Genomic DNA, 27,167 nt, shown 5'->3' on the forward strand with positions numbered 1-27,167 from the left:
TTGATTATTGATAACCTTTTCTCACTCTTCTACAGAAATATTCTTTGGTATAGATTTGTAAGAACTTTTCATAAATTAAGAAATATTAATCCTTTGTCGTGTATATTATAAATATTATTTTTATTATATAACATTTATCTTTAAATCACTTTTGAAATGTACAACAAGTTTAAATTTTCATTTGGTCATATCTATCACTATTTTCTCAAAACTTTTTGTATTGTTTTTATGTTTATGTGAGATTGGGGAGGTGTTTACTAACCATAGTACTAGGATCAGTTCCTCTGGCTGTCCCGGAGGACTCTTTGGGGCCTTCAGTGCCCTAGGCCATTTCACAGGGCAGCGCAGTGGCCACACCATACCTGCCTGCATGGCCAGCCTTTCTTTCTCCTGCCAGGCAGGGAGCTGGTGAGACACAGGTGTGGACAGAACACAACTTCCTCCTCTGTGTGCACTGGCAGAGCCACAGCTATAGGACTGGGCGCAGACCAGAGGAGGCTCTCCTCCTGAGGGGTGGGCGATAGCTTTTGAGAACCCCAAATCAACACAGCTCCTGGGTGCCCCTGGGAACAGCCACCCCTCTCCTCTCACCTTCTTAAATCCCTCTGAGACTGACCCTGGCACTTCAGCCAACCCCGACTTGGGCCTTCTCAAGTGCTCGCTGGGGTTCCTACCTCACACCCTTTTCCCTCAATACCAACTTCCTTATGAAATAGCCCTCTCTAGAAGCCGAATTGTAATAGGAAACAAACTGGGTGATTGATGCCGTTTCCTAAGCACAACTGTCCCTGAGTGGGGTCTCTGTAACACTAAAAAGGTAAGATGTTGTTATGATGGCTCTAAGACTAGGGTGAAAAGGCATTGGAGGAAGCAGTGTCAAAGCAAGATGGTGAGAAACGGAGAGAAATAATAGAAAGATGGCATCTTTTGTACTTATTTACTTCCTCCACACTCCCCCCACCCCCACCCCCCTGCAGTTTGCTGGCCTGTCCCCAGCTTCAAGCTCCCAGCTCTTGGGACCTGGCCACACCTCCAGAAGGGAGAAGAGATTAAGTGTATTTTATTCGAGGGTTAACTACTCCTTCTAACACAGCAAAGAAAAGAAAGATACAAAAGTTATTCCCTATAAAAATATCCTCATACCCCACCCCCTACTCGTAGAAAGGCCTTGCCCACCATGGAGCTAGTTATGAATCTACCTACACTTTCTTCTAGGAGCACATGAGATTTCTCCTGGCTTCTGTGTTGGAAACACAGAAAAACATGCATATTTGGTCTATGAAATTGTATATTGTTACAGTGGGTCAATAACCGTGTAGAATTTCGATGAAACCAGTTTCATTCAGTTTAAGATGTCTTTGTGGCCTTGATATAAATTCAGATCTCATTCCATGATTAACAAATTTGTTGGATTAATCAGCCTTTGACATGGGATGGAGGAAAACCCCAAACTATGCTACTTAAATCTCAACTCCCCATTTTAATTTTAAAGAATGATATAAACCATACTTATTGTTCCTTATTTTACCATTGGAAAAAGCATGTAATCCTTTCTCACTCAACCCACATACGTAGTCTGCAGGCTCTCCATCAGTTGTTTGCTTGTCAGAGAGGAGACCACCCAGAGGTAAACAGATCAAGCTTAGGATCGCACGGGTTTTTTCCTGTCAATCTAAGAAAGAGTTTTATTAAGGCATAGAATTGAAAATGCAATACTTGACTGCTCCATAGCAGGGGTCTGCAAACTACTGCTGCCTGTTTGTGTAGGTAATGTTTTACTGGAACATAGCCATGTCCCTTTGATTACTTATCATCTGTGGGTGCTTTCTCACTACACGTTGCAGGTTTGAGTCATTGCAACAGAGACTGTATGGCTTGCAAAACCTCAAATCTTTACTGTCTGGCCTTTTACAGAAAAAATTTGCTGACCCCTGCTCTATAGAATTCTATCTTAGTTTCACAAACATTTTGTATTTTATAGAAGAAATATGCCAAGGTGGAAAATGGAGGCAGTTTTCTCCAGAAGTTTCTGGTTTTGGCAAATCATACTCTCCAGGTGGTGATAGAGTTGTGAAGACACACGCTGAGTCTCTCAGATGCGTCTTCATAGCTGCCATGTTTCCCAGTAGGGGGACAAACCTGTCTGTCTGTCATCTGTGTGTACCCAACTCTAACCTTAACAACAGGTTGGGGAAATCACCCTTGTTGTTTGGAATGGTGGTGAGATCTAATAATTCTTGCAAGGAAGGCTGGTGCGAAGGAGAATAAATCTCAGTGGGTAACCATCCGGGTGTGTTGTGGTTCCCTGGTGGTGTTGGGGAGATAAAATGCTCCAAAGGCAGCCTTGTTGATCGTCACCTGGAGGCAGATTTCCATACTTGTTGGCATAAAAGTCTCAGTGAAGCGACAATTCTCTATGTACATTATTATGACAGACACATGGGCTAGTCTGGGGAATTTGGAAATCTAAACAAATCTAAAATATTATAAGCCATCAGGAAGGCTTAGTTTTTTCAGGGGGCAATTTCTGATTAGCAGCTTTGGTTTGCTAAATGATAGACAAGTGCCCTTTTATCTCAAACCATACTATTGTGCTATCGTTTAAATTCCTCATCTCCATCAGTAAATGCTATGGCAAGGTCTAGTACCAAATAACGTTTTCTGTTGTTATAAAGATAGCATCTCTTCATATGTTTGCATCTGCTATTTATTTTACATGAGATAAAAATCTTCTGTAATTTATGTTGAGTCCCTATTTCTTCTGAATAGAATTATGATTAATTTATTTTAAACAATTGTTACTTCAAAAAGTATAAAATTAATTTGTGTTAACTGGAAAAATTCAAACCATATGAAAGTGTGTGGAGTCAAAAATGAAAGTGTCCCCTCCTCCCCATTGCACTATCCAGATTTAAAATATTGAAGATTGACCATGTGGTTCTCTGGGATGTTTTGGAACAGGTTTAAACTTTTCAGTTTCCAACCTTCATAGTCTGACTTGGTCTGTAGCATTTCAGGTAGCCAACACCCTATTAGAGTTGCTGAGTCCTGCCTGAGTGGGAAAAGCTCAAGCGCTTGGGGAGAATTAAGACCCAAACTATGAACTATTTGCTCATATCACACAGGCATGGAGGCAGCTTCGGACAATGGAAGGAACAGGCTTGGGAAGCAGACTGGCTTGAGTTGAAACTGGACTTGAGCTCTCTCGCTTGCTGTGTGATCTTAGGCAACTTAATCCATCTGACCTTCTGTTTTCTTAGCTGTAAAGTGAGGACACTCAAATCTCCCTCACAGAATGGTTGTGAAGTTTCATTACACAAGGAAACACAGATCTGCTGTGTTGGAGAAATGTAGTCAATTGGGGGAGACAGAGAATATAAAAATATTATAATGCTAGTGAGGTTGATGTTGACAGGGAACCATACAACACACTGTATAAGGGGGCGGAGAGCTGGGTCAGGAGAGGGGAAGTGATTTCTGAGCAGAATCGTGGAAGAGGAGTGGGAGTTTGCAGAGGGATCTGAAAGGGGTGAACTTATGAGGGCAGAGGACCCACCTGATCAGTGTTTTGGCTGTGTGGAGCACCGAGGTGTGTGTAGGAAACACAGCCTGATCCTGAGATGGAGGCAACCCATGGTCTAGCTTTCATCCGATGCAGGAATCCCTTCAATAACCCAACTCTTGATCTGTTCCTCCTTCCAGCCTCTGCCCCTTTGCACCTGCCAGCCCCTCTGCTTATGTCTGTCTCCTTTTGCTTTCCTGGCTAAATTACACCATCCTTTAGGCATCAGCTTAAGTGCCACTTTTTTAGTAAAACCTTCCCTGACGACAGTCTTCCTCTCTCCCCCTAACCCCCATTTAGTCTCTCTATTCATATAATAGGGTGTCCTTTCCTTTCGTATTATTTCCACAGTGTTATTATGAAGTCATCTTGTAAGCTCTGAGTCTGCTATGCATTCCACTGCGTGTCCCACTCCTAGTCTAGCACATGGCACATCGTGGAAGCTCCATAAACATCTGTTGAGTGAATGCATGAATGAATGCATTCCCTCCTCCCCAATTATGACCCCAGACTATCTTTCCAATCTAATCCCCACAAAGCTTCTCTGGATTAGCTTCCTGTGGCTGCCATAAGAAATGACCACAAACTCGATGGCTTAAAATAACAGAAATTTATTCTCTCACAATTCTAGAGGCCAGAAATCCAAAATCAGGGTGTCAGCAGGACTGTGCTCCCTCTGAAAGCTCTCAGGGAGAATCCTTCCTTGCCTTTTCCAGCTTCTGGTGGCTCCTGGTGACCTTGGCTTGTGGCAGCATCACTCCAATCTCTGCCTCTGTCTTCACATGTTCTTCTCCTCTGCGTGTGTGGTTATTTTCTCTCTTCTGTCTCTTATGAGGACTCTTGTCATTGTCCTCAGGGCCCACCTATATGCAAAGACCCCCTTTCCAACTAAGATCACATTCGTAGGTTCCAGTGATTAGGATGTGGACAAATCTTTTTGGTGGCAACAATTCAACACACTCCACTCTCCATGAACCCTTTCCCTCAGCTGAGCTGGCCTGGTCACCCTCTCTTGACTCTCCATCACGATTTTTTCCATTGTCTGTGCATGCCATTGTCACACCTCTGTTCCTCTTCTTTTCGTGAACATGGAAGTTCCCCTGTTCTCCGTGGGTCTCCTGCCCACTCCAGGTGAAAGGAACTTCTCTCCCCTTGGAAACCCGCCTGCTGCTCCTGGTGTGGTTTGCTCACCTCCTGCAGGACCTCCTTTCCTCTGCCTGCGATGGGTTACCTCCTCCCCGACGCCGTGTGGGACTGGAGGCCGGAGCTAGTGCTCTTGCTTCCTCCTATTCCCTGCAGTGCCAAGGACCTTAGCAGAGACTCAGAAGATATTTGCGGATGACAATAATTATCTGGAAAATGGGGTCAGACTTATATTATCAAGATAAAGGCAAATAGTAGTGACCACACAGCCATAGCCACTTTTCAGTTGCAAGAATGCATACGCAAGCATATAGTCAGGGGGTTTTAATTTTTTTTGTCAGGGAGTAGGTGTCAAGTCCAGCGGGCTTCCACAATAAATGAGGGTTTAAAGAACAATAGACAACCCCAGGGCATGTAGGGCCTGGAATCAACCAACAGGCTGACTGCTCTGACTGGGAGGTCAGAGGCAAGGTCCTGACCTTCATCCCTCTTGAGGCCACGCTGCCTCATATCTCAGCTCTGGAGTAGTTTAAATATCACAGGAATGACCTGTTCCTCGAAAGTTCGGGTTCTTGGTAAAACGGTCAGGGCTGTTCTCATTGGTGGATCTCTCTGGGCGTCTTTTCCAGTCTCTTCGTCTCACTGCCAGCCAGCTTCCCCTACTGCCCCTCATGGCCTCTCTGCTCCCCCACATCTGCAGCCTCCTCTGATTCACCAAGGCTCCAACTCCAGCCTGACTCTGCTGGCCTTCCAGTCTGAGGGCCTGCCATCATCTAACTGCCTTAGACGTGCCGTGTCCCAAACTGCCAGTGCCCAGTGAGGACCGATGTTCGCCTTGGTCTGGTCAGCAGTGGACAGAAGGGAGGGCGGAGCAGAGGCTCACCATTCAGAGACTGTGGGCGGGCCGGCTCTCTTGGGGAATTTGGGTGGGAGGCCAGGAGAGGCATTATCTCCCTCAGTATGGAGGTTCCACATCACTGAGTATTGGTATCTTATTTTTCAGATTGATCGTGTCCTGTGCTGAAGATGTTTCCAGAACAACAGAAAGAGGTATGTCATCACAAATCCAAAAATAAATAACCCATGCGTTTTGACTCACTGCAGATTAGTTCTTCGTTCCCTAGCCATAAATCTGTGGTGGTGAGTCAAGATACTGCAGGGCTCCTAGCGGAGCACTAACGGGATGCCCGCGCTCCTGCCCCACTGCCGCCATGCCCCCACGCCCCAGCCATGCAGCATCCTTGGCCCTTGTTCTTTGGTTCCAGTGTCTGAGCTGTCTCTCAGCTCACTCCCACCCACTGCTTATAAAACTGTCTTTTTCCATGACTCGCAATTCTCCCAGGATCTACCTCCCACCCTTTGCTTTGAGCAGCCTCCCTCCGACCTGCTTTCTTGGTTTTCTACTCAGTTGCCTCATATCTGAATTCCCCTCCCTTTGGTAGTAACCCAGGGAACTGTCTGCCATTAGTTTCAGTTTTGCCCTGCTTGTTCCCTCTTGGATCTCCTGGTTTGGTTGCACACAGTCAGGGAAGGCTGAACCCGGCCTGGCCTCTCTGGCCTCCAGTCGCAGCTTCCTGAGCTTCTGTCTCCTGGGTGGAGGGCAGGACAACCACCACACCACCCCTTTGTTGAGAGGCCCTCCCTTGGAAGTACCCGTTTGTCCTGCTCTGCCTGCTGATGGACCACACAGGTCGTCACTAGGTGAGCCTAATGAAACTGAACAGCAGCACACGGGCCTTTGTAGGGAGTGTGCACACACGTGTACACACACCGACAGGCACAGACACAGTCACACGGCCACATGTCCGTTAGCTTACCTCGCCCAAATTTAAAGCACTAAAACAATCCGTTTCAGAGAATTCATCCAGAAACTTCTTTGCTAGATCTCACATCCCTTCTTTCAGCCCTGTCTTTGGGTTCAGGTTCTCCTCAGTTGTCCAGCCCACTTCCAGCTTTTAATTCCAGGCTGGGCTCCCCTATTCTTGAATGCAGTGTTTTGGTTTGTTTGTTTTTTTAACTTTTCTAAATTGGGTACAACATATGTACCATAAAATGCATAAAATGCCGTAATCTCAGTATATTTTCACTATGTATATATCTGTGTAACTAACACTTGGATCAAGGTATCAATGTTTCCAGCACCCCAGAAAGGACACAGCACCCCTGTGTCCCTTTCCAGTCGGTCCCGCTAACTTCCCCCCACAGAGGTGACCCCACACAGTACCAGACCAGGTATACTTTTTCCCTGCCCCTGTGTTAAACAATACTGGGACCACACTGTTTGCTTCAGGAAATACCTTCTCTGTGAAGTTGGCCAAACTGCAAGCCCCCACAACTGCCCTCACTTCTGACACCAGTTACAAGTTTGGGTTCCCAGAACCATCCTCCGTTTTGATAATTCATGAGAAAGACTCACAACTCACTGAGAACTATTATACTCACGGTTATGGTTTATTACAGGGAAAGGATGCAAATTGGAGCCAGTCAAAGGAAGAGACGCACAGAGAGGGTTGGGGAGGGGTCCAAATGCAGAGCATTTGTGGGTGGTTCTTTCCTTATGGAGTTGATGGAGTTACCCTCCGGCATCAATGTGTGACAATATGCATGGGAGCTTGCCCGAGCCTTTGGTGTCCAGAGTTTTTACTGGGGCTCAGTCCTACACTGCCTGTGTGGCTGACCTTTCGTCTCCACTCCTCCTGGGATTGGGCTAAGACCTTTAGTCTCCAGTTCCTCCAGAGGTTGCAACTGATACAGTGTGGCCCTAAGCTCCTGTCATTTTCACATTGTTAGACTGTCCAGTGGCCATAAGCCTAGGCAACCAAAGATACTCCTGCCAGGCAGGGCATTGCAGGGACCTAGAGATCAGTTCCCAGGAGCCGAGGGCAGAGGGCAGACCTCCCTTTGGGTAAATTGAATTCTTCACTACACACCTGCATCAGTCTAACCACAGACAGGCTGTGCCGAGGGAGCGGGATCTTGGCAATTGCTGGCACTATTCTAAAGGCACTTTTTTTTCTTCTGCGGAAGATTGACCTTGAGCTAATATCTGTTGCCAATCTTCCTCTTTTTCTTGAGGAAGATTGTCACTGACCTAACATCTATGCCAATCTTGCTCTATTTTGTATGTGGGATGACACCACAGCGTGGCTTGATGAGCGATGTGTAGTACCACACCTGGCATCTGAACCTATGAACCCTAGGCCACTGAAGTGGAGCACATGAACCCAACCACTACACCACTGGGCTGGCCCCTCCAAAGGCACATTTTGGTTTTTTTTATGCTTGTTTTTTTTTTTTTTTTTGGCGAGTAAGATTGGCCCTGAGCTAACATCTATTGCCAATCTTCCTCCGTTTTTTTTTTCTCCCCAAAGCCCCAGTATGTAGTTGTATATCCTAGTTGTAGGTCACTCTGGTTCTTCTATGTGGGATGCTGCCACAGCATGGCCTGATGAGGGGTGTGTAGGTCTGCGCCCAGGATCCAAACCGGTGAACCCTGGGCCGCTGAAGCAGCGCATGCAAACTTAACCACTTGGCCATGGAGCCAGCCCCTAAAGGCACATTTTAAAAGTTGTTCTCTTGGGGGAAAAAGCTGCCAATGAAAGCAACAAAGACGTTTTTTAATGAGAAGAAGTTTTTTTTTTCTTGATTGGTTTAATCACTTGATTTTTATTATAAACTCATTTCAGTTAATAAAAACTAGACACAAATTTTAATCAACTACATAAAGAAAGCGTTTTATTGACCTTGCAAAAGTCATTTATTATAAATAACCATATAATAATATTACAACATTAAGGAATTTTAAACTGGAAAGTTCTTCAACTGAAAAGGGAAGAAAATACCATAAGGAGAAAGAGGTATAATGTTTAGAAATTTACTCTGTCATCAAGAAATAAGCATAGCGAGGCTAGATTCTGGATGTACTGTAATAAACTACTGTTTGTCACCCATCAATCCATCTTCTGTTTAGACGCTTCGTATGATCTGCCCCTGCTTCTTTCTTTAGGCTCATTTTCTACTCCTCGCTCCACCCCAGGACACTTCTCATTCCTTATTTTGGAGCTTGTTTCCAAGACTTGAATGCCCTATGCACTCTTGGCCCCTGGGCTTTCACGGATGTTTTTCCCGCTGCCTGGAATAATCTCTCTTCCCCCAGCCTTCACACGTTGACTGGCTCACTCCTCCTTAGCCTTCAGGCCTGAGCTTACAAGTCAAGAAGAGGCTTTCCTAAAGCCTCTATTATGAAAGGTATTTTTATCTCACCGCCTACACCTACACCGACAGCACCCTGTGGTCAATGCCAGTTAGAAGTGGAGGAGGTTTCAGTTGAGCTTTTAAATATCCTAGTGGCTGGTTGTTGGTTAGTGGAAAATATTTCGGGTCCCACCAAACTGCATATGTAAGGGCTGAATGCAATATCACTGATTGTTCTAGAATCCAGATCAAGGGGGCGGTGTGTGTGTTGCAAGCTTTTTCCACTCGGTGCCCACAGTAGACATTACTAATTAATCATGAGGGTGGCCCATGAATTGAGACCTATGTACCATTCTTGTACAAGATTTGGACAACCCAGGAGTGACATCTCAGTTCTCTCTAATGGGTAGTACCAGCCTAGGAGTTTGGTAATTTTTTTTTTTTAAATATTTGGAGAGTGAGGAATCAACCACAGTCTCTCTTGTTAAAATAGCTTTATTACTGTAATAAATCTAGACCGAGGAGAACAGGGAGTAAGAGTCTCCCTTGTTAGTTAAACATGTTCCATTTGCACATTGGCTGGAATTCCCGGGAGAGCAGTATCCAGGCTGATGGATCTTCCCCATAAAAAGGCCTTGGCATTGGGCCATTGTAAAATTAAAATGAATCCAGATTCATTCATGCATGCAACTTTAATTTACAATTAAAATATTATGGTTACATATTTTAATAAGAACAATTAGATGGACCCAACCGAATCAACTCTTCTGTTTAATGAGACAGAACCCAGAACCCTAATGAAAAGGCAGGTGGCTGTGACAGGAAACACGTTTCAGTGTCTTTTGTGGAGTCAGGCATTTCTATTCTTTTTATATTCTAATGTCCAGCGTGAGCAGTTTGATTTTTCTACATTACTGAAGACCCTTGCCTCCACCATGTTGAGCTCATCTTCTGTGATGTGTGAATAAGCAGTTTCTTCCTGCCGGACAGTCTGTTTCATGGAGTCTGACATGCTAGATCCTCTTCCCTCCAAGGCACAGAGTTACCTGGTGTAAATGGGACAGTCCTACCTGTGTGATGTAACTGGAAGGGTGGGCTGAAACCCGTTTGTGTGTGTGTGTGTGTTGGGGGGGGTGTATGTCTCCCCCGCTTTCCTAAATCGTGATGGCTAGATTCTACCTTTAGAAACTTGTATGTTTAGGATAAGGGATTTTTCTCCTTCAAAATGTTCATACTTCATACTGGATGTAACAGCAGCTACCAGTCATTCACACCTTAGTGACAATAAACCCATCAGCTCCAGGGGCAGGGGATACCCTGAGTAGAGCAGACCCAAGGAGGCCCGGGACAGCTCTAGGCACCAGGAGGACCCCAGCACCCAGGGAGGAGACAGATCCCTCCAGGGAGCGGTGGGAGGGATGTGCTGCTGTTTTGGATGTGTTGGCTCTAAGCTTAATACTTACGTGTTCGAGATATGCTTATGCTGACTGATGGTGGCATTTTGATTTGGGGCTTGCTCTAGGAAAGCATGGTTTTGATGTTGGGAAACTGATTGGAAACTGACTAGGCTGGAACCAAAGAATATCGTTAAAGAATATCCCAGAAGCAAGGCTTCCTCCTAGTGTCCTGCGATGCTGGGGACTTTGAAGGGAAGTGACAAGACAAGACAAAACACTCTTATCACTCCCCGAAACTAAATTTGTTCTTCTTCCTTCCTCCTTCCCTCCCTGCCTATGTGATGTGTTGTAATAATCGGGGAAACTGGGTGTGGGATATATGGGAATTCTCTACTATCTTCACAATTTTTTTGTATATTTAAAACTGTTCTAAAACAAACTGTTTTTAAAACAAATAATGTTGAATTATGTATGCTCACATATAAAGATTTCTAAAAGATTGTGCAGTGAATAAACGCAAGGTACCAAACAGCACTTATAGCATGTTCCCATTGTGTTAAAAATTATATGTGCCAATTATATATATAATATAAAATATGTATAAAAGTTCTGGATTGGTGGACAAGAAACTGGATGTCCAGTAGGAGGGGAGACTGTATTTGAAATTTCTCTCTCTCTCTCTTTAACCGCATATGTTTTATTTTTATAATAATGGAAAAATCGTATTTTTTAAAGGTAGATAAATATGAAGATATCATTATGTTAATGGTATCAATACATGTTGAACAAATGGTTAACATTTTCAGATCCATATTTCTGACATACTTTCACTTTCAAGTACCACTTTGTCCCTTTCATAAAGCAATCTGCTTGGGATGACTTCCCTCCCTCCCTTCCTTTCTCACTTCTTTTCTTTTTTCTGGTTTTACCTTTTTATTATGAAATTTTAAACATACACAAAGTAGAGAGAATAATATAAAGAGCTGTTATGTACCTAAGCGTTCAACAATTAACACATTATTAATTCATGACCAAGCTCTCTCCCCTCCCCCACCCATTTCCTCTTGCTACCACGTAGTGAATTATTTTGAAACAAATTCTAGACGTTGTGTAATTTCTCTGTTAATATTTCAGTCTGCATTTCTAACAAACGACCCTTCTTAGAAACAAACCACATTATCACACCTTAAATAATTAACATTAATTCCTTCATACCATCAAATATTCAGTCAGTGTTCAAGTTTCCCTGATTATATTGGAAAAAAAATTATATATTTGGTTGTTCCTATGATGCCAAATAAGGACCACACATTGCATTTGGTTAATATATTGCTTAAGGTCTCTTATTCTGCCATTTTCCGCTTTGCAATTTCTTTGTTGAAGAAACTGCATCTTTTGTCCTGCAGAGGTTTTCACATTCTAGATTGTGCTGATTGTCTCCTTGTGATGTAGTTTAACACCGGTTGGCAATTATTTCTCGTTGCAAAAGATGAGTTTTTTCCACTGCACTTTTCCTAATGTATTATGAGATACAAAAAGGTAACTCTCCTTAATTTTGGACATTACTTGTATAAACAAACTTGCGACATCACAAACTATTGTAAGTCATGTAAAAGGCGGGTCTAGCTGAATCTCATCCACAGTTATCTATCCTGAAGAAGGAAAAGCTTTCTTAAAAACCATCATTCAAAACTGCCAGAGCACGGCATTTCAGCCCACTCCAAGTAAGAAAGTGGCAAGGAACATCTTTTGTAGTATGTCTTTTAGGTTATTTGTCATAACTATTATTAGAAAATAAAGGAAGATTACATGATGGATTCCTTCTGCCTTTCAAGCTTGTTATTTGTAAAGAATGTAGTGTGTAAAACAGGCTAAATTTTAGTTTTGAGGTTGTTTTGTGGAAGTCCTGACTAGAACCCTGGTGAAGAGGACACTGGTTAAATTCTGTCGTCATTAGCTGGGTAGAACGGGGCCTGGCAGAGTCGGTGCTCAGTACATTTTAATTGAATGAATGAATGAGTGAATCTCCAGTTTAAATACATAAATATGTAAAACTACTTTAGAATAGGGAAAAAAATGTCCTGAGAAAGTGAGCACAAAATGAAACGTTTTCATTTTTGTGATAGAAAATTCTCATCAAGGCTACAGAAAATTAAGACTCACTAACACCCAGAAGAGTCTGCTTTATTAGCTTTTGTCTCTACTCATCTTATTGTAATCTGAGTAAATATTTTTACAATTAGCACTTAGTTATGTTTACTATAAAGATTAAGCTAAACTACAGTGGAAATTAGAAAAGTACATCTATCAAAATGGCTAAAATAAAAACAGTGACGGTAGCCCTGGACCCTGTGGTGGGCGTGGTGTGATGGAGCAGTATGGTGCTCATTTGCATTTCTCTAATGGCTGATCAGGCTGCACTTCTCCTCAGGTGCCCGTTTGCCAGCTGAATGTCCTCCTTGGTGAAATGTCCATTCATGTGTTTTGCCGATTTTCTAATTGAATTCTTTGGTTTTGTAAAATGTTGAGTTTTGAGAATTCTTTGTATATTCTAACACAAGTCTTTGGAAGGGTGAGTGATCAGCAAATATTTTCTTCCAGTCGGTAATTTGTCTTTTCAACTTCTTCACAGAGCCTTTTGCAGAGCAAAGGTTTTTAGTTTTAGCAAGGTGCAGTTTATCACTGTTTCCTTCTGTGGGATTGTCCTTTTGGTATCAAGTCTGAGAACTGTGCACCTGGTCCTAGGTCCCAAAGATTTTCTCCTGTATTTTTTTCTAGACGTTTTATGGTTTTATGTTTACATTTAACTCTATGATCCATTTTGAGTTAGTTTTTGTATAAGGTGCAAGTTTAGGTCGAGGTTCATCTTTTGGCCTGTGGATGTCTAGTTGCTCTGGAACCACTTGTTGAAAAGGCTATCCCTCCTCCACGGAATTGTTTCTACCCCTTTGTTAGAAATCAGTTGGGCACGTTTGTGTAGGTCTGTTTCTGGGTTTTCTGTTGCGTTGATCTGTGCACCTCCGCCAGTCCCACACTTTCTGGATTACTGTAGCTGTATGGTAAGCCTTAACGTCAGGAAGAGGGATTCCTCCCACTTTGTTCTTTTTCAAAATTGTTTTGGCTATCCTAGGATCTCTCCCTTTCCATGTGTATTTTAGAATAAGCTCATCTATGTCTTCAAAAAACCTTTCTGGGACTTTTACTGGAAATTTATTAAACCTATAAATCAGTTCGGGGAGAATTTCTCTCTTTACTATGTTGAGTCTTCTAATACATGAACACAGTATAGACATATAAGACGTAGACAGAGAAGTATATTTCTTTCAATAGCATCTTGTAATTTTCAGCATATAGAACCTCTATGTCTTTCATTTTTGAATCTTCTTTGTAATCAATTGGTTAATTAATTCTCAAACATTTCATGAGCACTTACTATGTGCCTGATGCCAGAATTATAAAAATGAAATACAAAGGCTTTGAGAGGCTAGTGGGACAGAGTTTCAGAGGAGCATGTTGTTTGACCTGATATTTTAGCTAATAGCAAAGAAGATAATTTTTTCCCCTCCAAAGTAATGCAGTTACAGTGAAATTGGAAATTACCTGAGATTTATTATTGCTAAAAGAACCGCTAGACAGAACATATTTGAGAGCACGGCTTTGGAGCAAGGGGTACCTGAGTTTGAAACCTAGCTCAGCCTAGTGGCCATTTGTCTTTGGGCCAGTTGCTTAAGCTTTAGAAGTCTTATTTTTCGTATCCGTAAAATGGGATGATAATATTACTGACCTCTTAGGATTGTTGTAAAGATTAAAAGAAAACATGTAAAACACATATCACAGTGCCTGGCACGTGTCATTGCCCTGTGCAATACAGTTATTTGTATTGTTAATTTCATCTCATATCAGGGCTAAGGAAGAACAGACGAGGTGGATGGATAAATGGATTAAGGGTGAACCCAGCATGGGGGTGGGGAGGAAAACAGGGTACATTGAAATCAAAGACTGATTATTATAAGAGAACACAGGAATTAAATTTTCAGTCTGGCAGTCTGTCTCTCGTCAGCAGCCTGTTTTCACGTGGAGAACAGTAGGGCTCAGTTAGTTTAAATTTTTAATTCTACTCTGCCTGGCTTCTTCCTTCATACTAGATATAGTCATTAGGCCCTAGAAGTCATTAAAGTGTTTAATAAGGTTATTAAATTGACTAACTGCTGTTGCTGAAGCAATTTTCATAGGAAATCCATATGATCCTAGGTATGGAACTCGGAGCTGTCTGCTGTGGCTGACAGGCTGTCAACATTCCTTTGAAGGATGGTGGGCAGCATCATGAGGGATGCGTCTAATTAAGAGATTATAGGTGAACCTTGGCTTCCTGTGTGTGCTGTTTGTGGCTGGAAGTGCGGTGAAACTTCACTAATTCCTACTAATTGTAGGGTGGGGGAGGGGAGGCCCATCTGAACTGTAGAATATTTTAAAATAAATGTACTTTTATTACTTTCAAGTACATATTTTAACTTCAACTAGGCAAACAAATTGTTGTCTGGTATAAGTCTTAGGGGACCCAAGTTATTGAAGCTATCAGAATGATTTTCAATTATTTCTACGTAAATAGGTGCTTCTGGAGTTCTTTAGGGTGTCGAAAATTGTTTGTTCTCATCGATCTTAAACATGGCTCTCGTAGCCGTATGCTGTTGATTGGCACACCCTTAGAGGAAGGGATTTGTTCAATTAAGATAAACTTTAGACCAGCTGCTAAATAACTTACCGTTAATTCATGGCATCTAAGAACCTAAGTGGATGAGGTTTTTATTTCAATTGAAGTTTGATCTCTTTTTTCCTGAGAGTGGTTCGTGCGTTCCTACAGGCATTCATTTATTCATTAAGTGATATTGATGGAATGCCTTGGATGTGCCAGGCACTCAGGTCATAGAAGACAGCCTGAGCCACCCTAAAGGAGCTTGGCATCTGGTGGAGGAGGCCTGCAGGTAATTACAGTACAGTAAGGCATGGTGGGTGGGGACCATACCCAGGGTCTGCCCAGAGGCATCAGGGGCATAGAAGAGGCTCAAATTAATCAGACTGGGTGAATCGGAGGATTTCCAGAGACATTCCAGAAGGATTTCTAGAGACTGAGTTGCATTTTGAAAAACGAATTGGAGGTAGCAAAAAATGAAAGACGACAACGATGATGAAGAGAAAAGCAGAAAGTGGGGTGGGGACAGCAGTCCAGGCAGAGAGGCATGGAGGTGTGAAATGGCATGGTGTGCGTGGGGACCTAAGCTTAGCCTTTGGAGATAAGTAGAGTGAAAATCATGAAAGGCTATACTGTGCTACCTAAGGAGTTTGAACTTGATCTTGAAGATTATGGGGCAGGTTTTGAAGGATTTTCAGCAGGAAAGTGACATCATCTGATGTGTTCTTTGGAGCCATTCTTGTCTTCGTGTGGGGGGTGAATTGGATACAGGCCCAGAGATCAATTAACAGCCCTTGCATTAATGTTGGGTAAGTGGTCCTTGAAGCAAAGCCGTAGCAGAGGGAGTAGAGTTGTGGGTGGTTCAAAGGAGGGTAGATCTGCAGGACGTGGTCATTGCGGATTTGGGAGGTAAGTCAAAGAGAGAAGTCTGGAGGAACTGGCTCTCTGGCTGGGTTTGGGGGATGAGATGGGGAGCAGCGTGATGTGGGAAGGATATGGCTCTGTGTGCTCGTGGGACTTCCAAGTGGAGCTGTCTAGGCAAGAGGCTGGATATGTGGAGAGATGGCTGAACTGGGGTGGAGATGGAATTATCAGCTCCTTCTGGGCGCTTGAAACCATGTGTTTGCATGCGGTCACCCTGGAATTGCAACAGGGTGTGAAGAACAGCAGCCTGGTTGGCTCTCAGGGCCACAGCAATGTTTAAGAGAACGAGAAGGAAGAAAGATCGCCATCCACAAAATAGTGATATTTAGCACTCCAATCAAGTTAAAGATTTTCAGGATTGAAAAAAGATTTGGAGTCTTAGCACCATAGTTAATTTCAAGTGTGCATTTAAAATGCATTGCTGTGTTCTTAGAAGACTTTTTTTTTCCAGCATGGTTTTGGAATATGTATTCAGGGCCAGCCCTGGTGGCCTAGTGGTTAAGTTTGGCATGCTCCACTTTGGCTCCCCAGGTTCGGTTCCCCCAGAGTGGACCTACGCCACTCATCTGTCAGTGGCATGCTGCAGCGGCGGCTCACACACAAAAAGAGGAAGACTGGAAGTGCATGTTCACTCAGCGCCAGTGTTTCTCAGCAAAAAAAAAAAAAAGTATATATTTTACATACCCTTCCCTATGTAAAGATTAGACTTAATGAGTAATAATAATGGTAGAGTCTGAGAATTCCAACCCACTGAGATGAAAAGATTCTTTACTGTAATTTGTCATTGTCCTTTTACAAATATTATGAAGGGCTTGCTCTGAGCAAGTACCGTGACATCTTTAGGTCACTCTGCCTTTTGCTGAAAAATTACAGTGTTAGAGTGTTTGCTCCTGGGTTCCTAAATTAATAATTTGTACTTAAAAAAAGATATACAGTTGGTTTAGCTTTTTTTAATTATTACCAATGGCTGTTGGTAGACTTTAGTGCTTTGGGTTAAAAGTGTTTCCCTTTCTATGTAATAATACTTTACATTCATGTAGCACTTAAAAATTTCCCATTGCTTTCACGAGAATTTTCTAATTTGATCCTCCCAACAAACGGCTGAGATAGAGTGGGCAGATGTTATTCCCATTTTCCAGATGTGGAAAGAGAGGCTCAGTGAATAAGTTCATAATTTAGGAAGTAGGTGCGCCAGAATTTACCCGTGTTCTTATGACCGTGATTTCAGTGCTCTTTCCATGAAAAGGGACATGTTACTGAAAGCGTGTAGGTTAACAGTTGGGCAATCACAAACAAAACAGGAAGGCAAAGCCCTGATTATTTTCAGAACTATTTGTTATTGCTACCCTCATCGATTCATGGTATGTTGAGTGATCAGAGGGTATGTGACACTGTGGTACTTTATAGTTTTAGTTCAGAAGTCTTTTTTTTTTAATCACCAGTTTGTAGCAAATTGACAAATATGTTTCCTTGTCTTTTTGTTTTTCTTTAATCTGTGGAAAGGCCCATTATTTCAGTAACAGGTGCATGTCTTCTGTTAATATGGAACATTAAGCTACTGGAAATATTTAATTTCCCTTGGTGTATTGAAGAACTTCTGTGTCTCCGGTGGAAAAGTGGAGCTGCCAGCACCTTGTGAGGGAGCGTGGCTTACATGTGACCCGATGACTAGCACCCTTCTGGCTTAAGGGTGGGTGGGCAGGAGAACCTTGTCAGCTGTAGCCAACATTCTGCCTTGCTTCTCCATTAGGCACGGTGCCCAGGGCCCATCACTCCTTTTAGGGGCCCATGAAAGTGTTTTAATTTCTTTTAAAATTGAAAAATAAAATGAACTTTTAGGTCAAAGAAAAGGTTTTAATGTATAATATTAATATATCCATCTTTACACCAGTGCATTCATAGAGTATGATTTTTAGTATTTTTTTGTGAAGGAAAAGGCCCATGAAGGCAAAAGTACCCAGGGCCTGTGAAAGTCAGAACGCAGCCGTGAGTGTGGGGGCGGATTTGGAGGGAGATGTGGTCTACTCTGGGCTCTGGTCTCCTCTTCTATTCCGAACCCGTTTGTCCTTCTGTTCCTTGATTCACTGATGATTGAGTCATTCCTTCTCTCTCTCTCTCTCTCTCTCTCTCTCTCTCTCTCCCTGTCTCTCTCTGTCTCTCTCTGTCTCTCTCTGTCTCTCTAACAGGAGACACGTGTACAGACTAAGGAACGATGCCTGCGTTTTGTTTCGGTTTCCATCTCTGGGCGGGGTCTGCTTTATCCCTAACCCCGTCACGGTACGGGTGATGAGGGGCTGTTCCAGATACTTTGCCCTAACCCTTGTTTCTATAGTCCCTCTTACAATTTAGAACGCACTTTCAGAAATCATGGGCGAAACGTTTAGAGCATCGCTCTTTTTCTTTTCTTGTTTTTATTGTCTGCTAAATAACTTAAAAAATACCTGATGAAAAGATTTTAAACTAAGACTCTGTGGAACTTGAACTCCTAATGTGTGCGTGCCGAGGGCGGCAGTGGGGCAGAGGTCTCCAACGCAAGAACCGTCTGTCCTGTCGTAGAAGGTCAGATGGGATAGGTGGCAAAGTTCTTTTCAGGGAACGTGGACCATTTTTTCTCCTTGTTATAAATCCTCTATACTGAAAATTCTCATTTTATTATCTGCATAACAGAATGGAGGTGCTCTGTCCAGAAAACCCCACAATCTCACTTCCGCTTCTGCTCTAGAGCATCGACAGCCTGCCTCTCAGAGGGGCCGCAGCAAAGCAGTAACGATGCCTCTAGCTTCAGCCTTGAAGCCCCCTTTTTCTAACCAAAAAGTTAATGTATTTAAAATTAAATTCAATTAGTACATTTATAATCACCAAGTGAATAAATTATACTTTACAGTTTATCATGCCAAACATAATACTTTTTTGTTATACCTGTTTTCAGATTTTTAAACTAAGCTTATTTAGTAAAGAGCACTTCTCTGAAAGTATTGTGTTTTAAATTTTACCCTGGATTCCCTATTATTGTTCTTTAAAAAGGAACAGAATTATCGACTATGTATTTTTTTTAACATCTCTTTTACCTGTAACATGAGGTTCCTATGAAGATGAAATGATGTCCTGTGTGAGAAGTATGTTTTAAAAGTAGAAAAAGTGTTGTGTGAAAGGTGTTCATCCTTCTATTAATAAGTTATTACTGCTTATTCTTATGAAGCTGGGTGCATACACAAAATCGTTTTCAACTCTCATCGCTTGCTATTCACGTGATCTTTGTTACTCTTTCTTATTTGTGTTCTAGGAGGTGATTTATCAGGCAGAGTCTCTACTTTTAATTTAGAGAGATGAAGAAAATAAGAAATGACTGTTTTTAAAATTTGAGAAAAATGTGAGCCTATTTTTCATAATTAAAAATCAAAAATCAGTTTTAGTGTATCCTTTCTTATTGTCTTCATGTAGCTTGTAAACCTATCTAAGAGTGTACTCAGCTTGGTTTTGCATTATTTAAGAAATTCCACTGTGGCAAAAGTGTTTCTTGAACTTCCTATGGTACATGATTCATTAACTTTACTTCTTGTTTTTTAAAGCATTACAACCAGACTGATTAAAGCTCATTTCAGTTTTGTTCTAGTACAGTCATTTCTCTCAGCTCTCTCCAGCCCTTCTTGCAATTCTGAAACACATTTCTTTTTTTGTGATGCCCTCACAGGAATTTGTAAGTGTCTGGGTCCGAGATCCTAGGATTCAGAAGGAGGACTTCTGGCATTCTTATATTGACTATGAGATATGTATTCATGTAAGTATGCAGTCAGTAGTCCGTAGAAATCATAATAATTTTTAGGTAGCATACATTTGATGGGACACTGTGATTTACTTAAAACTGAAATTTGTAAAACTTTTCCTAATTTGAAGAACTGAATTCGAATGATTACAACTAATCCTTGTATCTTAAATGAAGTAGTAAGCTGGTTCCTGAAACTGAAAAATTACTTATTTGAATTCCTTATTGCACCTTTGTTAATATTAATATTTTAATATTTATTGCCTTCATGTATGAAGATGTGAATACATCTAAAATTCACAGTTAAGGAGTATTTATAGCTCATTAACAGTATTTCTTTGTGATCGGTTATAGCATATTTCTGGATAACATATTGCCTGGTAAATCTTAAGTCTTGAGAGGATATAGAGTTCTCTGGAAGAGAGATATGTAATGTTTTATTTATAGAATAAGAAAGCAGGAGATGAATATGTGCAATTGTTTTGCCTTTGTCTAGATTCTGAGTAATTAGCATAAGTAACTAGGAATGATGTACTTTATTTGGAAGTAATACTCTATCATAATCTCTTGAACAATGTCGTATGGTGTGTGATCTTCTAAGATCATCTTGAAAAGGGTCAGCAAACTTTTTCTGTGAAGGGCCAGGTGGTCAATGTCTTCAGCTCTGTGGGCTTTGTGGAGTCTCTCTTGAAACTACTCAATTCTGCTGTTGTAGGATGAAAGCAGCCGTAAACAACACATAAATGAATGAGTGTAATTTTGTTCCAGTAAAATGTTATTTGCAAAGACAAGTGGCGGGCCGGATGTGGCCTGCAGGTTATAGTTGATTGGCCCCTGATCATGAAGATAGTCACTTTTCTCATCTGATTTAGTCCGGAGTTCTCTTGGGAGCATAGAAACAGGCTCAGATTTTATCGATGACTACGTAGCACAAGTGAAGTAAAATTTAGCCACCTTTAATCTTCCCGTGGAAATAGCTAAATTGGTATATTAGACACCCAATCACCAGCCAAAACTTTTAATTTTTTTCCTCCTTTTTTTCCTTTTTTCTTTCAAGGCTCCCCAACTTAGAAAATAAAGTAAAAACTCAGAACTGCTTTTTTGATGATTGTATTGAAGCCCCTTGCTAGGATATGCCTTGCATTTTGGTTTTATTTTGGTTTTTACTCCTAAAGTCACACCAGACAATGCATTCTGTGTGGAAAATTATAACGTGAGTATGTAAGACTAAGCATTTGAAATGGAATTCTTTAGTTGCCTTTTAACTTCCTCTAAAAAATTTGTGCATCCTTATCACACACTTTATGGTAGGCATGAAATTTAATTATCCTCAGGGAATTAATGAAAGCATCAGGTTTTCTCGGCTACATAAATAACATGATGTGAATTCAGAAATGTCCATCTCCAGCCAGAAATGATGGTTCCGCAAGTACTATTTGGTAGTGTTCTGGCGTTTCTCTGAAATGCTAATAAATTGACAGTGAATTAATCTTGGCTTGGTAGATAGCAGAAACAAGCAAATAGATTTAGAGGAGCTTAATAAATTAGTGATCTCTGGGTAGTCTGATTCTGAAGAGGCTTCCACCTGTTGTACGATTAGGAGTGGATGGAGTAACTGCAGGGTTTGACTCGCTTCGATGCTATACCCATAGAGCTTCTCAGGTAGAGAAGCTGGTGTTTAACCCGCTTAAATTAACCTCAAGGGAAATGCTATCAATCGACTCTAAATCTTAGCATTTACTTGGAATTTTAAGCTAGTGGACTACAGAGGTGGGTAGTCGATCGTATGTACTCGCCTGAACTTATCCTGCAAATGAAGGACTTCTGGATAGACCTGTGGCTGGTGTATGTACCAGATGGATCTCCCGTTATTGACATCCACAGTGATTCTGAACAGAGAAATGAAAGGGAGTTGAAATTGACCTCGTGTACCTGAGGCAGCAGGAGTCCCTGCAGCGGCCTGCTATGCTCTGGGGAGAGAGCCTGAGGATACCCGCCCAAGCCTCGTTAGGGCACCAGTTCTGGTGTCAATGGCCTGCTGTCTTAGTCCCCAGGGATCACATTAGACTGAGGCCCTCGTGTGCTTTGAAATCCACACGCAGAGTGTTACTGTGCCACAGTCTCCGTCCCCACCACATTTTGCTGCCATGTTGTCAAAGATGACGGGATTTAGACCAATAGCTACTTTGGGGGCAAGTCGCTTAACCTCTCTGCATCCTGAGGTTTTCTGAACTTTATAAAGTTCGAGAATACCAGGAACTGTGCCATACATTTCATGGGAACAGTCTAAGAACTCATGCACATAATCACTTACATTTCCCAAGGCAAACAATTGCTAGGTGCTTATTAAGTGGTGGAATAATAACAATTTTGAAATAATATAAATTTGAGGGGCAAAAAAAATTTCTCATTGACAATGTAAAGATCATGAAATAGAACTTTGAAATGAATACAGAGAATAGAGAGCTTCTTGCAAAGCCAGTAGACAAATATTTGCAGGTCTCTTGTTTTACCCAAAGGAGAAACACACAGATTTACCAGCTGTGTTTACCCAAAGGAGGAGCCTTGCCATTTTACTTAGGATGGAACCTCTCTTGGTGGCTTTTTCCAAGTCTGCCGTAGGGTAGCTGCAAGGAAACCAACATCGAGTAACTAGGAATATCAATAGATAACATTTGCCAAGTGCTTATTATCACTCCTCACAACCACGCTGTGAAAAAGATACCTACTATTTCATCCCCGTTTTACTATTCAGGAAACTGGCGTTTAAGTGACTAGCTCCATACCAGAGCCAGGACTAGGATTTGGGTCCCCCGTGCGGATGCTTGTCCCCGTGCACTGCACGCCTCTCTGTAACTTGGATTACTCTGCCTCGAATGTCTAGTAGAGGAGGGGGAGGCTCTTCTCTTGTTTAAAAGTGATTTCAGGATTCCTGGTCATTTGCGTGATCTGTAATGATGGCCACCTCAGGGACGTGACGGCTTCTGTGATGTCATGTCAAGGGCCACAAGAAGGTGTGTCTAATCCCCAAGGGCTTCTCCAGCTACATGGATGGATAGAGGGTGTTAGAATGCAGTAGATGACCCTGAGTTCTTATTGGTCATTTGTGCTTCAGGACTTGTTTAATTTTTATGATTTGTCTTTGAAAGCAGCGCTAATAGGTGAGCAGAAGGCTACTTCAGGACTTGGGGAGTGGCTGGGTCATGCCTTGTCCCAGGACAACACTCTTCATTTTTGTCATGCCAGCTGTCTTCAGGGCTGTTATATTGGTGGGTTATGTACGAGATTTGAGTCAAGCATAATGCAAATGTATTTTTGTTTTTTTAAAATCGTATTTAGAATGAATATTGGGGGCATATAGTGAGTTATAGATATGAGAAAAGCATTTTTCCTTAAGTGAGGCTTATATGTTTCTTTTTCTCTAAACAGACCAATAGCATGTGTTTTACAATGAAAACATCCTGTGTACGCAGAAGATATAGAGAATTTGTGTGGCTAAGGCAGAGACTCCAAAGTAATGCATTGCTGGTGTAAGTGATTTAAAGAGTATATTGAAGAGTCTGTATTATTATATTCAATACTTAAAAATTTGATATGCATTAAGATATATAAAAATGAAGGATTTTATAGACTTTCTTCTTGATTGCAATATATAGCTTTAGTTAGTTTTGTGGCTACTGCATCTGAATTCAGTATTTATCACTTGAATTCCACCAACTTTTATGAGTATTGATCGTGAAAGGCCACAAAAATGTTTAAAATGGGGTTTTCTTTAAATTAATTGATTTTCTCATACCCTTACTATATAATATATATAATACATATATCATTATATAATAGTTGGATGATAATTATCATTCATAATTTGCTTTCACTTTGAGGGATTTCTCTAACTGAACCACCTTGATCCACCTTGATGTGATGATTAAAAATTTTTTTTTTCTTTCTCCTAAGACAACTGCCAGAACTTCCATCTAAAAACTTATTTTTCAACATGAACAATCGCCAGCATGTAGATCAGCGTCGTCAGGGTTTGGAAGATTTCCTCAGAAAGTAAGTGTGCAGAAACTCTTGTGGCCACAGGGGATGTGGAAAAGCACTCTGCAGGAGTTGGGTGTCCTATGATGATGTGGGGGAGAACAGTACTATTTCTGAAAGGCTCTAATCCGTTGAGAGCCGACCTCAGTAGAAGTTCATTTCCTAGATTAGAGCGCCATCTTGTGGCTCACATCATATGCTGCGTATTCGGTACCAAATTTAGAAAGGAAACAACGAACTAATTGAATCAGATAATAAATATATGGCCCCTTAAGCTGTAAAACAGAGCCAAATTATTTGGGAGTTTAGCTGACAAAAGTAAAATTTCCCAGGAAACAAATGTGCTTTATTAACAAAGAGCTTCTTAAAAACTGTCTCTATTTACAACATTTAGGATTGACAGAGCAGAGGCAGCTCTACGCTGGGCTGCTAATACCCTTATGGCTCCTCTAAATGAATAGTTTAAGTCTATTCTTTGGAGAGAATGTTTATAAGGGGGTATTTACTGGTGTGTGAACAGTCTCAGGGGGTTATTAGCTCTGGCTTACTTGGTGATGGTGGGCACTGCAGTGAAAGCGACTTGAATTCACACTACTCTCATTTCCTTTCACCACTCTGGAAAGCGGGAATATCCGTCCCATGAGACAGCACGTTGCTTTGCACACAGACTCTGAGGCCAGCCTTCCTGGGTTCAGATCTTAGCTGGGGGCTTGGGCAAGTCTTTTACCCGCTCTGTGCCTGTCTTCTCATCTAGAAAATCAGGTTAATAATAGTACCTACTTAGAACGTTGTTGAGAGGATGAAACAAGGTAACGAGCGTAAAGCACTCACAACAGTCTGGCGCATAATGTGTGCCATCTAAGTATTGGCCATTATTATTTTAATATGCTTAGACATGCAATAGCTTTGAGCTAATTTTCCTAACTTCCAGTTTTTTAGAGCTAATTTTCCTAACTTCCAGTTTTTTAGAGTCATATGACTACTAGTAAGTGACAGGGCCGTGTCTCCTAAGCTCTCTTTCTTTTTCTGCTGGCTTCACGACCTGAAGTAATCTCCTTCTGAGTCCACTACCTGGCACCTTAGAGCTGGCCTGCAGTAATATACTGCCTTCGCCCCAGATGGCTCACTCATAAAGGGTTTGGGTATTAAGTATGCACATGAATATTAATATTTATTTCTGTTAGATTGATATAGTGCCTTTCCTTTGAAAGGGTCATGGAGGCATATAGAAACATCCAAGACTATAAATTGAGGGAGGGCTGGGAAAGCTAAAGAAGCCAGAGGAATAAAAATGACAAGAGACCAGAAGAACCGATGAACCGAGCCAAGTCCTAGAAAACGTACAGTGGTATTCTTTTGCCTAAATCACAGGCGGGACAGAACAAAGAACTGGTCAAGTTTTTTCCCAAAGGGAAAGGGATTTTAATTGTTGTCTCTATGAGACCCAGGTGGCTGATGGCCTCTCCTTTAAGATGTGGTCCCTGCAGAACAAGTTTGCAGAGTGGCCTGTCGCTCCAGATGCTGCTCAGGGAAGCTGCAGACTGGCCATCGCCCGTGAGGCCTGGACAGGAACAGCCGATCCCGCAGTCCCTGTCAGCACTGGGGAGCGGCTTGTCTTCTGTGGAAAGTCTCCTTATTTCAGGTCAAAGGACGGCACGTGTTTTTGTATTTACGTTGCTAGTTACGTGAGGGCATGTGTTTGGGACAGGAATCACTTCATTGTTTTGAACACGACCTCCTCTCCTGCAGTTGATATAACAAATTAATGACTGAGTGAGCGCCATTTGGCTGCAGTGGGGTTGTGCTTGCACTTGGTTATTTTTGCACACTGTGTTGTTTGGCTGTTTGGTGGTTGAATTTGATGCAGATGTCATAGTGGAATGTGTCTGGATCAGGAGTTCGCGGAGCTGGGTTCCAGGTCTCCCATGAATGTTGGCTCCTGCTTTTTTTCCAGCTATATGACCTTGGAAAAGTCACTTAATTCCTTTGAGCCTTGGTTTGCTGTAAAGAGTGAGATAATGTAACACAGACATTGCTGACCTCACTGGGTTGTTGTGTTGTTCAGATAATGCACCAGAAAAGGCTCTGAAAACCCATTTATTAAGTGGCTGCTTTGGGCCAGGCTGGGTACTGGGGATGCAGGACTGCGCAAAATGGACACAAATCCTTCCCCTCGTGAAGCTTCCATTCTAGTGGGGAGGCACTATCTACCTATTGGCATGGCTAGAATAATTAAAATTGCCTCTGGATTTTCATCCAGGCCTCAAATCATAGAACAGACACCAAGTTCTCTTGGGATGTTACTTGTTTCACTATGGGATGTGAACATTAGTCTCCAAGTTGATGAGTTTCACATTAAAAATGAAATCTAGTGTTTCTGTGTGGTCTGAACTAGACAGAAGCAAGGAGTCCAATATCCTACCATTGGGTTCAGGTCTGACCTAAGTGACCTGAATGCTGTGGCCCCTCCTGACCGTCCCCACCCTCCTTTCTGAGTCCCTCACATTCTGATGCATAGCTCTCCTGTTCTTTGTCCAGTTTGTGCAGAAGTAGCAGCCTTCCGTGACTTTGCCCCTGGTGTCTCCCCAGCCCAAGCCCGCTTTGGGAAACTGAATGCCACATGCAACTTGGCCATCTCGGCACTGTGTCCTGACCCCAGCCTGACGTCCTCTGAGGCCCCGTTGGTTACCCATTAAGTAGGGCCACCATCATAGCCTGTCTCTTGTTTGTCTGTAGAGCACTTTAGGAACCTGAAAGGGAAGACACCGCAGCATTAAAATGTGAAATATGCTTGCGTTGTAGATTGTTAGCAAGTATTTTAAAAATACGGTTTTTATGTAAGTTTTGAAGTTATGAACCAAGAGCACTATATATGTTCAAACCCTCTGAAACCAAAATGCTGCTGTCTCTGTGCCTGTGTGGGTATATAGAATATAAATATAATATGTTTTCTTCCATTTTAAGGTCATTTGTGAAATAACACATATTAAATAGCAAAGTACACATCCAGGCTAGTCTTCATAGAGGGATTAGAAAGTTGTTTCTTTGACTAGGTGCCAAATAAGAATAATTTATGCCATTTACTGAACACTTACTATATGTTTAGATTTTTACATGTTTTATCTCAATACCTACAACAGTATTAGGAGATGGGTATCATCTCAATTTTATAGAGAGGAAATCATAGGAAAGGTGGAGACACTATATTAATCCCAGGAACTGGCAAGTTTATAATTAGCGAAACTCTTAAATGCTAGCTAAATTTGATCAGTGTGATTGTGAGATTTTTCCCTCAATCTTGGCTATAGTCTCTTTTTTGGATTTTACCCCTGGCTAATTATAAATAGTGAGTCACTTCTGTAATTAGTGATGGAAAAAGAAAGTTATAGACTAAAATGATAAACTCTGTTGGTAAGTCTTCAACTGTGAAAATGGCATTCCTGCTAATTTTTTACA

The 27,167-nt window shown here is 41.8% G+C and overlaps 1 protein-coding gene across 3 annotated transcripts in view; it reads left to right on the forward strand.

Annotated features, from left to right (window-relative positions):
• The window catches only part of SNX10 (sorting nexin 10), a 75,902-nt gene that overhangs the window by 42,956 nt on the left and 5,779 nt on the right, over positions 1 to 27,167 (forward strand). For all 3 annotated transcript variants that reach the window (XM_046670425.1, XM_046670424.1, XM_046670426.1), the window contains exons 2-5: positions 5,709 to 5,755; positions 19,602 to 19,688; positions 23,103 to 23,203; positions 23,628 to 23,726. In XM_046670425.1, coding sequence (XP_046526381.1) covers positions 5,732 to 5,755; positions 19,602 to 19,688; positions 23,103 to 23,203; positions 23,628 to 23,726 — 311 coding nt within the window. In that variant the 5' untranslated portion in view covers positions 5,709 to 5,731. The remainder of the gene's footprint in view (positions 1 to 5,708; positions 5,756 to 19,601; positions 19,689 to 23,102; positions 23,204 to 23,627; positions 23,727 to 27,167) is intronic.

The sequence above is a fragment of the Equus quagga genome, chromosome 8, assembly GCF_021613505.1.
Source record: "Equus quagga isolate Etosha38 chromosome 8, UCLA_HA_Equagga_1.0, whole genome shotgun sequence".
Classification (NCBI taxonomy): Eukaryota; Metazoa; Chordata; class Mammalia; order Perissodactyla; family Equidae; genus Equus; species Equus quagga.